At 31.5% G+C, this 12,280-nt stretch overlaps 1 protein-coding gene across 1 annotated transcript; it reads left to right on the top strand.

Annotated features, from left to right (window-relative positions):
- The first annotated feature begins 366 nt into the window (after positions 1-366).
- LOC131853291 (ethanolamine kinase) lies at positions 367-9,710 on the top strand. The gene is made up of 7 exons (XM_059204146.1): positions 367-677; positions 1,289-1,425; positions 3,868-4,051; positions 7,099-7,187; positions 7,918-8,144; positions 8,689-8,917; positions 9,608-9,710. Exons 1-7 carry the CDS (start codon positions 543-545, stop codon positions 9,672-9,674), a joined length of 1,068 nt encoding a protein of 355 aa, XP_059060129.1. The 5' UTR covers positions 367-542; the 3' UTR covers positions 9,675-9,710.
- Positions 9,711-12,280: the final 2,570 nt, after the last annotated feature.

Raw genomic sequence — 12,280 nt, 5'->3', positions numbered from 1 at the left:
AACAGAGTAACTATAGTGGTGTTCAAGTAAATAACGTAGAATAAGATAAACAAAATATATTTCTAATCAAAATAAAATAATTCACACACTCTCTTTTCAAATATTCAAACATATTTCATCTGCCATACCAGCCAGTCTAGACATCGATTGCAAACCTCGTTCTAACAATAATCCCTATAGGGTCGTATTTAAATATTGATAATAGATCACAATATGACAAATCTAAATAAAAAAATCTATCCTTACACGGTGAGTATTGTGGCAGAGCGAGGGGAGATTTTTCCGCGAATTACTTGTCAAATTTGGGGTACTTAAGTCAAATATCAATTTTAGCAATCTGCATTCACTATTATCTGGCAATCTTGCTCATGTCATTGATAGGTCTAAGACCAGAATTTCTAATTCAATGGTAAATGCCAAAGCGGAAAATTATGTTTAAAAGTTATACATACGAAATGTTTACTAGTAATAATTTGTCTCGACTACTGACAACACACTCCGACCTAACGAGCATCAAATAAGAACAAAAATATTTAAACAATATGTCATTGATTTGTCTCCCAGCTGGCGATACATTCGTACCAGTTAAAATAGAAGAACATGATTTATATGGAGGCATTTTAAATTTTCTTAAAGTTATAAGGCCAAATTGGCAATCTGATAATATTACGTTCAAGGTTCGTATATCCAATTTATTATTTTGTGTCATACCTTTAAACAGCTACGAGAGAGCCAAGTACATATATAATTATTAACTATGTAAATACTTAAAATAAATGTAAAGTTTGCATTTTCAATCTTACGATAATATGTTAAGAATGTTGAAGTATAAAAAAATATACAGAATATATGAATTCAATAATAATACATTAATAAAAAATACATTTCGAAGTTAGGACTCTACTGAATTCAACTGAAAATATTTAATTATTTCTGATTTATAATAATAAGATAAGTTATTATCTGCTTATTAAATCATTCTCACCTCTCTTCCCTATTAAAATTAAATAATATTACATGCGTTTGATGTATATTGAATACTGACTACTACTGCTAATGCTTGGAATAAACTTATAATTTTTATTTTAGTCCATTAGGCTTCACTATGTAATCATGTATCAATTTTCGCCAATAAATGTTTATTGTAAAAATGTTTATTTGTACATTTATATATTTATATAACTATTGTTTGTTGTTAAAAAAAGGTGCAAAATAATAAACAATTGTATAAATATTCGGATAACTCCTTGTATTTACTTGACAATATGTTAAATAAATAAAATTGCAGACTTTTACGGATGGCATCACAAACAAATTAGTAGCCTGTCAATTGGATTCAAATTCAAGTGGTGAGGATGAAATTATCCTGGTTCGTATATATGGAAATAAAACTGACTTACTCATTGATAGAAATGCTGAAATCAGGTAAGAATACTATACATATAGTTACCCTATGAATAATGAAAGAAGCTACAAATGATATACATGATTTCTATTAGTGGCTGTACATATCAAATTATATCACATAAATTTTGTGATATTTGTGACACACCATGTCCTAGTGTGATGTCCATTTTTGAAATTTCAATGATTTTTGTTTTAATATTAGGTATGCATAAATGTTCAATGTTGTAGGTTAGGACCCCTTGTTCTTGTTGAGTTATGGATGGTTCTTTATAATACTATTGACATTACACTAACTGGAATACTAGTTTGCAACCATCCACTTTGCAGAATTCTACTACTTGATTTCGGTATTGTAAATATTTTCTTAACATATACATTTACCTTCCCAGACATCAATACCATCCTATGGGGGGTGTGAGAGTGTCTATTAGCCCCAGTGTTGGCAAGATTAGGACAACCTTCTAGCAGTTCCCCCTGGATGCCATTGTGGTTTTTTCCTGTTGAATTTGTCATGAAGGGCTAGCTAACCTGACTTTATACTTATTCTATTATTCGTCTCTGATGCCACACCAGTATTCTATTAGTTATTATGTTTATCCATTAAAAAACCCCTACTCACCTTGCTCTTAAGGAGCACACCTAGTGTGACAACCTAAAAAAGGCCATTTTTGGGCAAAAAAACTAGTGAATCCATCTATTTAAAATTTTGAGGGTATATTTATACATGTTTTGAGAATACACAGTAAAATTTTTGAAATATAATATTAAATATTTTTAAAATGACACGCGATCTCCGGCGGCGCCAAAAAAAAAAGGTCCTCCACTGCTGGAGTGATTGCAGCCTTATCCGTTGATAAAACCTAAAAAAAAAAATTCTCGTTAAACTAAAACATATTGTCTGTACGATGACCCTCGGGCGAGCAAAAAAATCAAAAATTGAGAAAATGGCGGTATTTTGAAAAAAAAAATTAAATTTTTTCCAAAATTTTGGTCGTTTTTGGCCGGTCAAAATTCGATTTTTGATCAGATTAAAAAACTGGAGGGTCATCGTATGGAGAACTATATAGAGGAGATGCAAAAAAAATTTGATAGCGATCGGATCATTTGTCTTCGAGTAATCACTCCAGCAAATTCGAAAAATGCTGTTTCGAGAAAAACTCGTTTAAAGATAAAATGATCGTTTTCACTGTTATAAATGGATTAAAATCATACTTACAGCTAATCTGCTATTCCAGGCCCATATAATTCACCTTCCTCTTCCTCAAAAAGTGCTTGTTGAGCTGAAGAAGCTCTTCTTCGAGATGATCGACCCTCTTTTGAATAAGCCCGTAGGCAATGATCAGCGATTCTTAGTCTCGTCTCGTCCTTAAGACCCGTATAATCTCTTGCTGCAGGTCCAACTTTTACTCCCATTACATTAAATATCTTTAAAATTGAGGAGTAACCGTCATTGAATATTGAAGTTGCAAAAAAATTTGCTAATTCAATAGTTTTCAATCCGTTATGAAGGTGCTTTGGTGAAGTGCCAAAGTAAACCATAACTGTAACTTTCATTATTGTTTGGAGTATTACTACCTTTGCATCTATCAAGCAACAAAAACCGGAATCGTATTACCGGGTTGGAAGAGACGGCAGACTCCGAACAATAGCTCAGGTATATCCCGTAGCCAATGCAACTTTCTAACTGCCGAGCGGCTACTCTTTTAAATGGCTGTAACTCAAAAACTATTTAAGATATCGATTTAAAATTTTAGTATGTTATTTTTAAAGGTATAACCTATCGAAATATGGAAAAATAAATCGTATTTTTGAAAATTTCACACTATGTGTGCCCTTTAAGGTTTCTTTCCCATTTAAAACTTGGCTCCTTTTGATGGTATTGTGATGTTACATATATTCCATAAATAATGGGATGGGACATAGGATTCCACAAATATTGTGGCTATCTATTGGTAAAAGAATTTTCAAAATAGATTCCGTAGATCCAGAGATTACCCATCCTACTACCTCACCTCTTTACAACATTCAGATAATGACCAAGTTTTTTTCATATGTTCTCTTTTCCGTCTGCAATCTGCAATAGCTGCAGCTATAATTAGATTGTGTGGTGATATGATAAGGAATATTGAGTGTAGTGCCATCTCATTTATTTATTTGAGATGCTGGCTAGTATCAAGTACTACAACAAATAATATTTATGTTCATTTATACCATTCAATTAGTATATAATATTGTAATCTATTCCTATCCTGTTGAATCAATAGTGGCAACCTGCAGGTTAGGAACAATGCAGGCAGAGGACTAAGATGAAATGGAATATTTTAATTACTGCACATTGACAAAGAAAATCTAGTTCTTCATTATTATTCTATATACTTCAATATTATTTCTATGCACATGCATAGAAATTATAAGTACATACTTATAATAAGTATATAAAAATAATGCTTGTTGTTTCAGAAACATCAAAACTTTGAATGTTCTTGGATTAGCGCCTAAAGTATATGGTGTATTTGAAAATGGTTTAGCATATCAGTACTACCCGGGCGTAACTCTCAATATTGATTCTGTGGTGGATGGCAAAATATGGCCTTTAGTAGCGCAGCATATGGCAAAAATGCACAAAGTTAGACTAGGAGAAGATGTATGTATACTTATTATATGCTTTTTTATTCCAATATCCGATTATAAACATTTTTGGGTATGGATGTTTGTTACTCTTTCACACAAAAACTGCTAAACGAATTTTGATGAAACTTTACAGCTTATACATCAGAACAACACATAGGCCATTATTGTTTCTTTTGAAATGTTAATTGATTACTTAAAAGTGTTTTTGTTATCGCTATAATTTATATAAGTGTTGCAATTGCATGTTCAATATTGAGAAATTGAAATATTCATCCGGTTATATTATAAATTGGTTTATTGCCGACTTCCCTTGGTTTGATAGAATAATGTATCGACCATTAAGAAAAGGAAGTCATGTAGAGATACTTTTTAATGTGTAATAATGCAGCAATATGTAATATGTAATAATGTTTATTTAGCGGCATTTATAAAATGTATATAAGAGAAGAAATATATTCTGCTTCATGCTTCATAATGGATTCCCTGTAAAGTTGATAATGATAATAGGTTTGCAAAGCAAACCTATTATCATACATAATTGTAATTAAACCGTCTCAGTACATTAAATATCATTTAAGATGACTGTATGTATATGTCGTATGGTGGTTGGTGGTGGTTAATAAATAATAGTTTTTAAAATTTTTGTCGGTGCGTTTGTCACGCGCATCTTAGATAATGCGGGTTTTTCTACTTTATTGTAACCTAAAACTATCTACTAGCTACCAAATACTACTACTAAGTGTTACAGGTATCCACTAGCTTATTTAGCATTAGTTTATTTACGGACTATCAACGTTGTAATCTTTAGGAGTGCCAAGCATGACAAGCGCTATGTCTATTACCGTGTAATCTGTAACAAGGTGTTTTCTCATACAAGGTCATCAGAATTGTGATTAAATAATATCATATTTAACTTTGAAATTTGTAATCTCTTCGTTTGTTGTCACCTTGTCAATTGTCATTTAATTCTATCCTGTGTTTCGCTGCGTGATAAGTACGTAAATAGACCGGAGAAAGACCATTATATTACAAACTTATACCTTTTTTGTACACTTAATTTATAATGTATATAAACTATATATACTACAATGTTTAAACTTCGCAATATTTATTAGTATAAGCGGCTCATTTACACTTGAACCTCTACTTTCCATAGAAACCATAAATAAATAATAAAATTACATATTCTATTTTTAAAAAACTATGGCAGTCTGCCCACCCCCCCGTATAAACATCCAGAAAATACATAATAGAACGGTAAATAGCCTACGGGTGGGCTATTTTAAAGCTAAATTAGATGAGACTGAAGTACCCACACGACCACTTACAAAGTCTACCGTCATCCCCGCACATAACAATATTTGTATTCATAAGTAGGTATATTATATGTTTTATTAGACTGGTTAGAGTTATATATCTGTGTATATTAAAAGTATTTCTAAAGAATGGTTACGGGGGACTATGTATTAGTTTTATATAAAGAAAACGATGATCGCTGACAGTAAAGACTGCAAAAGTGACAAAAGGAACAATAGAAAAACAGATTTTAAAATATCTTAAAAAATACAATAAAAGTATAAAAAAGTGCGTTGTGCGTGCATAAGTAGGTATATCTACCAGTTATCTATTACGCAAAGTACCTAAGTTCTGCTTGATTTGAGACTAGATAGCGCTGTGTCAGTTTCGAGTTATTTAGGTATTTATAGATATTAGTTTATTTTATTTTATTAGAGTGATAGATTGTTTTATTAGAGTATTCCCCGTCATTTTACCTGCCTAAGTACAGTCACAGTTAAAAAATATTAGATAATATAGCCTACATAAGAGTGAATATATTACGCGCACGTACTAACTTCTTATCAATTGTATTTTAACCTCTTACAAATATGTATTAACTATTACAAGAATATGACGATGATAAATACTACAGTTGGTAAATAATTCCATGCCTCTTGTATTAGATAAAGTTAGTATCTAGTTATATAAATGTATAAGATAAAAAAGTTTAAAGTAGATTTAAATTTTTTATTGCCATACTTATTGGTATATCTATTGACGTAAATATAATGCTCTAAAACAATATTAGATGCACTACTATGGTATAGCTATTTGAATAGTGTCTCATAAATAAAAATTTTAATAAAGAAATGCTATGATACAATAGCATACGAAATCTAAGTAAAAAGTGAAATCCTTTTTAGTGTTGCTTTGTACTTCTATCCGTTCGACTATGACAGCCGAGATTCAGCCGGTCTAGGTACTGTAGACTCTAATCTTAATATCATTTTTAATCCATACTTGTACGTTCCTTACAACCGAAATTAAAACTAAACAGAAAAAAGTAACAATACCGGTTAGTCACCTCATTGACCACGAAATATGGAATTATTACATTGATAGTGTAATAGCCCAAGAGCCCACGACGGCCAGACATACGTCATATTAGTAAACGTGAAAGTTCTTGTATGTGTGTCCCCAACAGAGGTAAGAATGATCCCCAAACATGAAACCTGGATCGTGGTTCCTTTAGCAGGTAACAGGTAACAAAGGTGTAAAAAATTTCATATCAAATTCGTTATTTTAAGAAACTCCATATTTTCATATATTGTTCTTAGCATTATTATAACTTGCTCTGCTCATTGCCGGACACTTAGTGTGGTTCCAACCCCCCGCCGGACCCCCCTAAACTATACTACTTTATAAATAAACTTACGTTATTTTAATAAAGCTGAACTTTATATATATTATTGAGAGAACTATTAAATTGCCAGACAGTTTTCCTGGTGTTTCATCCTACCAGACTCATTGTAACCGTATATTGGGTAACAACGGTGTATACAATTTCATATCAAATTCGTTATTTTAAGATGATCCATTTTTTCGCATATAGATCGTACCGTCGTTGGCTCTTGCTCTATAACTCAAGAGTATAAAAAGTTGTGAAAGAGCAATCCAATGCCATTATTGGAATTAGTTCCACGAGTGCACCTACTCTCTTCCTGAATTCTTGATATACTTTACGTCTACCTGTCATACAATAAGGTGTAAATTTTGTTACAGATTAAAAAAGATCCAGTTACGTGGGACAAAATAGAGCAATTTCTCAGTTTACTTCCAGTGCCGTTTACTGATGTAAATAAGCAAAACAGGTCTGTTTTATAGCAGTTATAACAAAAGCAGTTATTGTTAATATTGGGCATTTGGTTTCTTTTTGCAGAATTAACTTCACGACAATAATTGGTTTAAGGTGCAGTATTATAAATTCAACACAGTTAACTGAAATTGTGTTTTACCGTAATATGCGTACACCCGTAAGCGAAAAATTCGTCATATATATTATTTTATAAAGAGATTTTCCGGTATTTATTTTTTTACAATGCACTACGTATTAATTTTATGTATAACCACTCATGTACGATATATATATATGAATAATAAATTAATAACATTAATACGTTAGTATAAGATGTAAATAAAATACAGCAATTGGTCTATTTTTATACGGCCCGGTACAATTAATTATTTCAATCCTTATTTTTTATAATTTTTTTATTAAAAATACCCAATCCAAATTGGGCGTTATTGGCAGATTATTTATTATGAATAATGAAATAATATTTGCAACAGGTATAGTTGACGTTGTATTGGCTGTCATCTTTAATCAGATTTTCTCATGTTTCACTCAAAGAGTTTTCATTTTCATAACCCATGTAGTGAAGGGCATCCATAAAAAAAATGTTAGACAGAGCCAGATAAAAATAAAATTCTTTTAAGGGAGGAACTCTACTATAGGTCTACCATTAGAATTTACAATAGTTTCTGTAATTTAAAGATTTTTTCGTTGTATTTACAAAGAGTTGTTATCCATTTCTGTTGTAGATTTGCCAGTAGTTTTGGGTCGATAACAAGACTAAGGATAGAGTTTGAACGCCTAAAATCACACTTAATCAAAACTGAGAGCCCAATTGTGTTTGCTCACAATGATTTGCTTCTAGGAAACGTGATCTACAATCAACATGAAGGGACCATAGCTTTCATTGACTTTGAATATGCAGCGTATAATTATCAAGCATTTGATATTGCGAATCATTTTAACGAATTCGTTGGTAAGTAACAAATTATACATACATATATATATAGCTGCAATTATAAATATGTATGTATTTTGTAATATATACAAAATACACAAAATAGGATACTTATCTCGGTTTGATTCTTCGCACAATTCTTCGAATTGTAGTCCTGAGTAATATTTGTATTCAGTACTACAATTCTTTGTACTACTCTAGTGTTTTCTATATATATTTTTTTATGCATAACAATGGAATGATGCACCCGCATGCGCTAACAGTTTACGCTGGCGGGACACCAGTAGTGAATGATAAAATATGCATGAAGTCAGGTCAGTTAGCTTATCTTGGCAAATGGCAATTTACCAACGCGTGGAGATCAACCTAACATTGTACATTGCTAGCAATAGGGTTATTAGTCCATATTACTAACAATCCTTTTCTGAAAGGGAGTGGTAGTTTGATGCAGTTTGCATCAAACTACCATTCCCACTTCCCGCCTGAACTCTATTACCTCGAAAAACGATGAAATATCATTTACCAAATTTATTTCAATTAAAATTTACCTAATTTATTTTAGGTCTTTCCATTGATGATATAGATTACAAGAAATATCCAAGTAAAGAATTTCAGTTGTCCTGGATTAAGGTATATTTAACCGAGTATAAGGATGGAGTCACACCGCGCGAGATAGAAATAGAACAAGTATACGCTGAAGTGCAGCAGTATGTTCTTGCATCTCACTTTTTATGGGGTATATGGTCGCTTGTGCAGTTCGAGTTATCTGATATAGATTTTGATTTCGGAAAGTGAGTATCTTCATATATTTATTTTATTTATTAAAACTATAATGCACAAATACAAAAATAAAGGTGCATATAGGACTTAACACCTAAGACATATTTACACACTTAAGACATATCTAGAGAGACTGTTAATAAATATATATATTTATTTAAAATTTAAATATATTATTTGTATAAGTATTTGGTATACTACTACTACTAATTTAAGCAATACTTGATGGTAAGCGGTAACCGTTGCCTAAATACGTGAATAGTACTACAAACATCACGTCATCGTCATCATGTGACAGCCGCAATAGCACTCATGCAGTGGCATTCCATCCCATCCCAGAGGACTAAGTTGTCATGCACTATATCTTGTAATTTCATTTCCTGTCACTCAACGCTCTATTCCCATTAAAGTGCATATTTCATTGTTATAACACATAACTTGAGTTCAATTTATAATAGTTGTCTTTAGACGTTATTTACTAACCATAGTAAAACTAATTTCAACAATTCAATTTGGCATATATTTAATATGTTAGCATAGTTTAGTTCAAAGTACTTAGCTATTTAGCACGTACACGATGAAATACGTGACCACATATGTTTTTCTTAGATAACGATTCATTATTGGCTAACTTACTCAATTTTCTTACCGATACATTATGGTTGTGTTTTGTAGCAATTGTAAAATTGATTTTTTTTCAGATATGCGGAAATTAGGTTAACCAGGTATTACGAGTTAAAAGATAAAATATTTAAAGATTTAAGTTGAATAAATTTATTGCAGCTATGTAATATACGCCAAATATGTATATTAATATATTAAATTAAATTATAATAAAATAAGAATAAGTATTGTTTGTTTCTTAATTTCGTAAGCACAATGTAAGTTTAAGTATGTATTACCTACCTATTTATTTATATACCAGAAGATCATACAGGTCATATCTATACATTTCAGTATTTTCAACAATTATAACTTAGAGAATAAAGTACTAGTTTCGGTAATTCCTACAAAATGCAAGAAAAAAATACTTTCTTAAAACTTATACGAGTAGGTATATCCTAAACTTTCTAGTTTCTCAGAAACAACTTCTCATCATATCTGTTCACATATACCTACCGACTACGTAAGTCGGTAGGTATATGTACAATGTTGACACACTTTCTTTTCTTTAAAGAAGGTCAAGATTGTAAGGTTTTAGACCGGGGTATTTTTTTATTGTAGTGCCTCCACACAGTAGAAGCGAGCGTGAAGATTAATTGCCATTTTGTGGGACGATTTGACCTCGACCTTCATCATCTTGTAGCGTCGGTACGAAGGCGATAGCGAATATACAAAGCCTTACTTTATTAAAATTACTTCAGGTAATTAAAATAAAGCTTACCTAGACACGCGGTAGCGTGTCAAGCCGAGTTTCAAGTAAACTGGCCTGCAGCACCGTGTGTATATTTACACGAACCATTTGGAGCCACTTTTGACCCCCTCATAACTCAAAAACTCTTTCATATACGAAATATACTGTAGCCTTCGCAAGTTCTAAACATGTTACTTGTCGGTTCCTATTTTAATATTAATAGTAACTAGCAATCGAAAGTAATAATTGGTATATGAAAACTAGCCAAGTTAGACCTTAGGCTACAGTATATTATCCTAAGTTATAAGAAGAAATGATATTTTATATTGTTATAAATACATTTCAGGACAGACCATTAAACTTGGCACCCATTTAGATCTCATCTCTTTTGTCGTAGAAGTCAACAATCAAGGTATATATCATAATATTAAACTCGGCTATCATTTCACATTTATGTTTTTGATGGGATTTGTATAACATCATGTAGTGTTGTTGAAGTGTCAAATGACATTTACGTATAAACATTTAAAAAATCTAGATTGCAGAATTGTTACAAACTGTACATTAAACAGATTTATAAAAATTTATAAAATATAGATATCATAATATAGCGCGGTGGTTATCGTCACTTCACCACTGGACCGATATATATGATGTGATGAGATGTGGCTACTTAAATTATTTAGGTATTCCTTGTCTATGTAGATAGTGAGTATACAGATAGAATAATTGAACTACTTTAGTAAGTTTCTTTGATAGTGTGTGACATGGTTTATTAGTAACGCGTACATTCGAGTCTGTGTCGTGACGTATATTGACTTTACACAGAACTTATTCAAAGTTATGTGGACACGTAAGCTAATAAAAAGGCACCGCGTGTTGATAGAAATATTACAATTGTAAACACAATCAGAACAAAGTTTTTAATTAAAAACAAAGTAAACGTTATTGCCTAGATTACATTGTAGCCTACCTTTATGTATGACTAATAATCTTGTAATTATTTTGTACCGTTCTGGGCAATAACAAAACGTAAACGGCAGGGTATTTAGATATCAAATGAGAGCGTATATTATTCGAGCATTTCATAATAATTAGTATAAAATACTGTTGAACAGAGTTTTGGATAAACAAACTACGCGAGGTGTAATATCTTACAATGATACATAATTATGTATTATATTATAATACATAATTTTTATACAATATTTTCGTAAATTCTTATTGTTTCGGAAGTACTATTATTTATGTCAACGATATCACGTGACGATCAAATTCTAATTTTGTCACGATTGAAGTCAGCTATTATGACCAAAACTATAAGTAGCCTACTAAAGTATACACAGCAAAAAATTCTCTGTATCTTACCTATATTTTTGTAGTCTCTGACAATATGCACATAAGATGCCATGCAACTCACTTACGCAGTCATATACTCATATCAAACATTCCGACCTCTTCAATATGGACGCAACGTATGACCCTAAAAACTAGAAGGTAATGAGGTGATTTAGGTACTATATTTAGTTAGTAAGTTAGTATGTTTTGGGTGATTTCGTTTTACTTCGCTGTACTTATGAACTAGGTACGGCTTTTTCAAGTTAGGAATCGTGAATGTTTACAAGGTTTAGCGGGTAAGATGGGGCCGCTATTATTTATGTTTGTGTTCGTGTAGAAGCAGCATCAGGAAGATGGAGGTGAAGAGAAACCAGTCGTGATTATTTACATATTTATAATATAGAAGTATTTACAATTAGTATATGTACAAGAAGGCGATTCGGTCTCGAATGACAAGCTTGATAGTAGTTAATTCGCCACAAAGGGAACAAAACCGATTGAATATAAAATTTAGTCATAAGTATCTAGTATACTACTAAAGGAGTATCCTTTAGTAGTATACTGTTTTCCTTTTCCTTCATATAGTAGGTATACTACCTGTCTATATAGATATAATGTATTTTAAAATGGAACAAAAACATTGATCTTGGTTGATATTTAGCGTTTTTTATTCATAGATCGC

This window comes from Achroia grisella, unplaced genomic scaffold (assembly GCF_030625045.1).
Source record: "Achroia grisella isolate CSIRO2021 unplaced genomic scaffold, CSIRO_AGI_Agris_v1 utg900, whole genome shotgun sequence".
NCBI lineage: Eukaryota > Metazoa > Arthropoda > Insecta > Lepidoptera > Pyralidae > Achroia > Achroia grisella.
This window is presented reverse-complemented; position numbering and strand designations above follow the sequence as displayed.

Bases quoted from the DNA above. Each gene is read 5' to 3' on its own strand.
- LOC131853291 (XM_059204146.1), top strand. From the start codon at position 543: ATGTCATTGATTTGTCTCCCAGCTGGCGATACATTCGTACCAGTTAAA. The intron at 4,052-7,098 runs GTATGTATACTT...ATTTTGTTACAG, and splicing joins AAGTTAGACTAGGAGAAGAT to ATTAAAAAAGATCCAGTTAC. The intron at 7,188-7,917 runs GTCTGTTTTATA...TTTCTGTTGTAG, and splicing joins GATGTAAATAAGCAAAACAG to ATTTGCCAGTAGTTTTGGGT.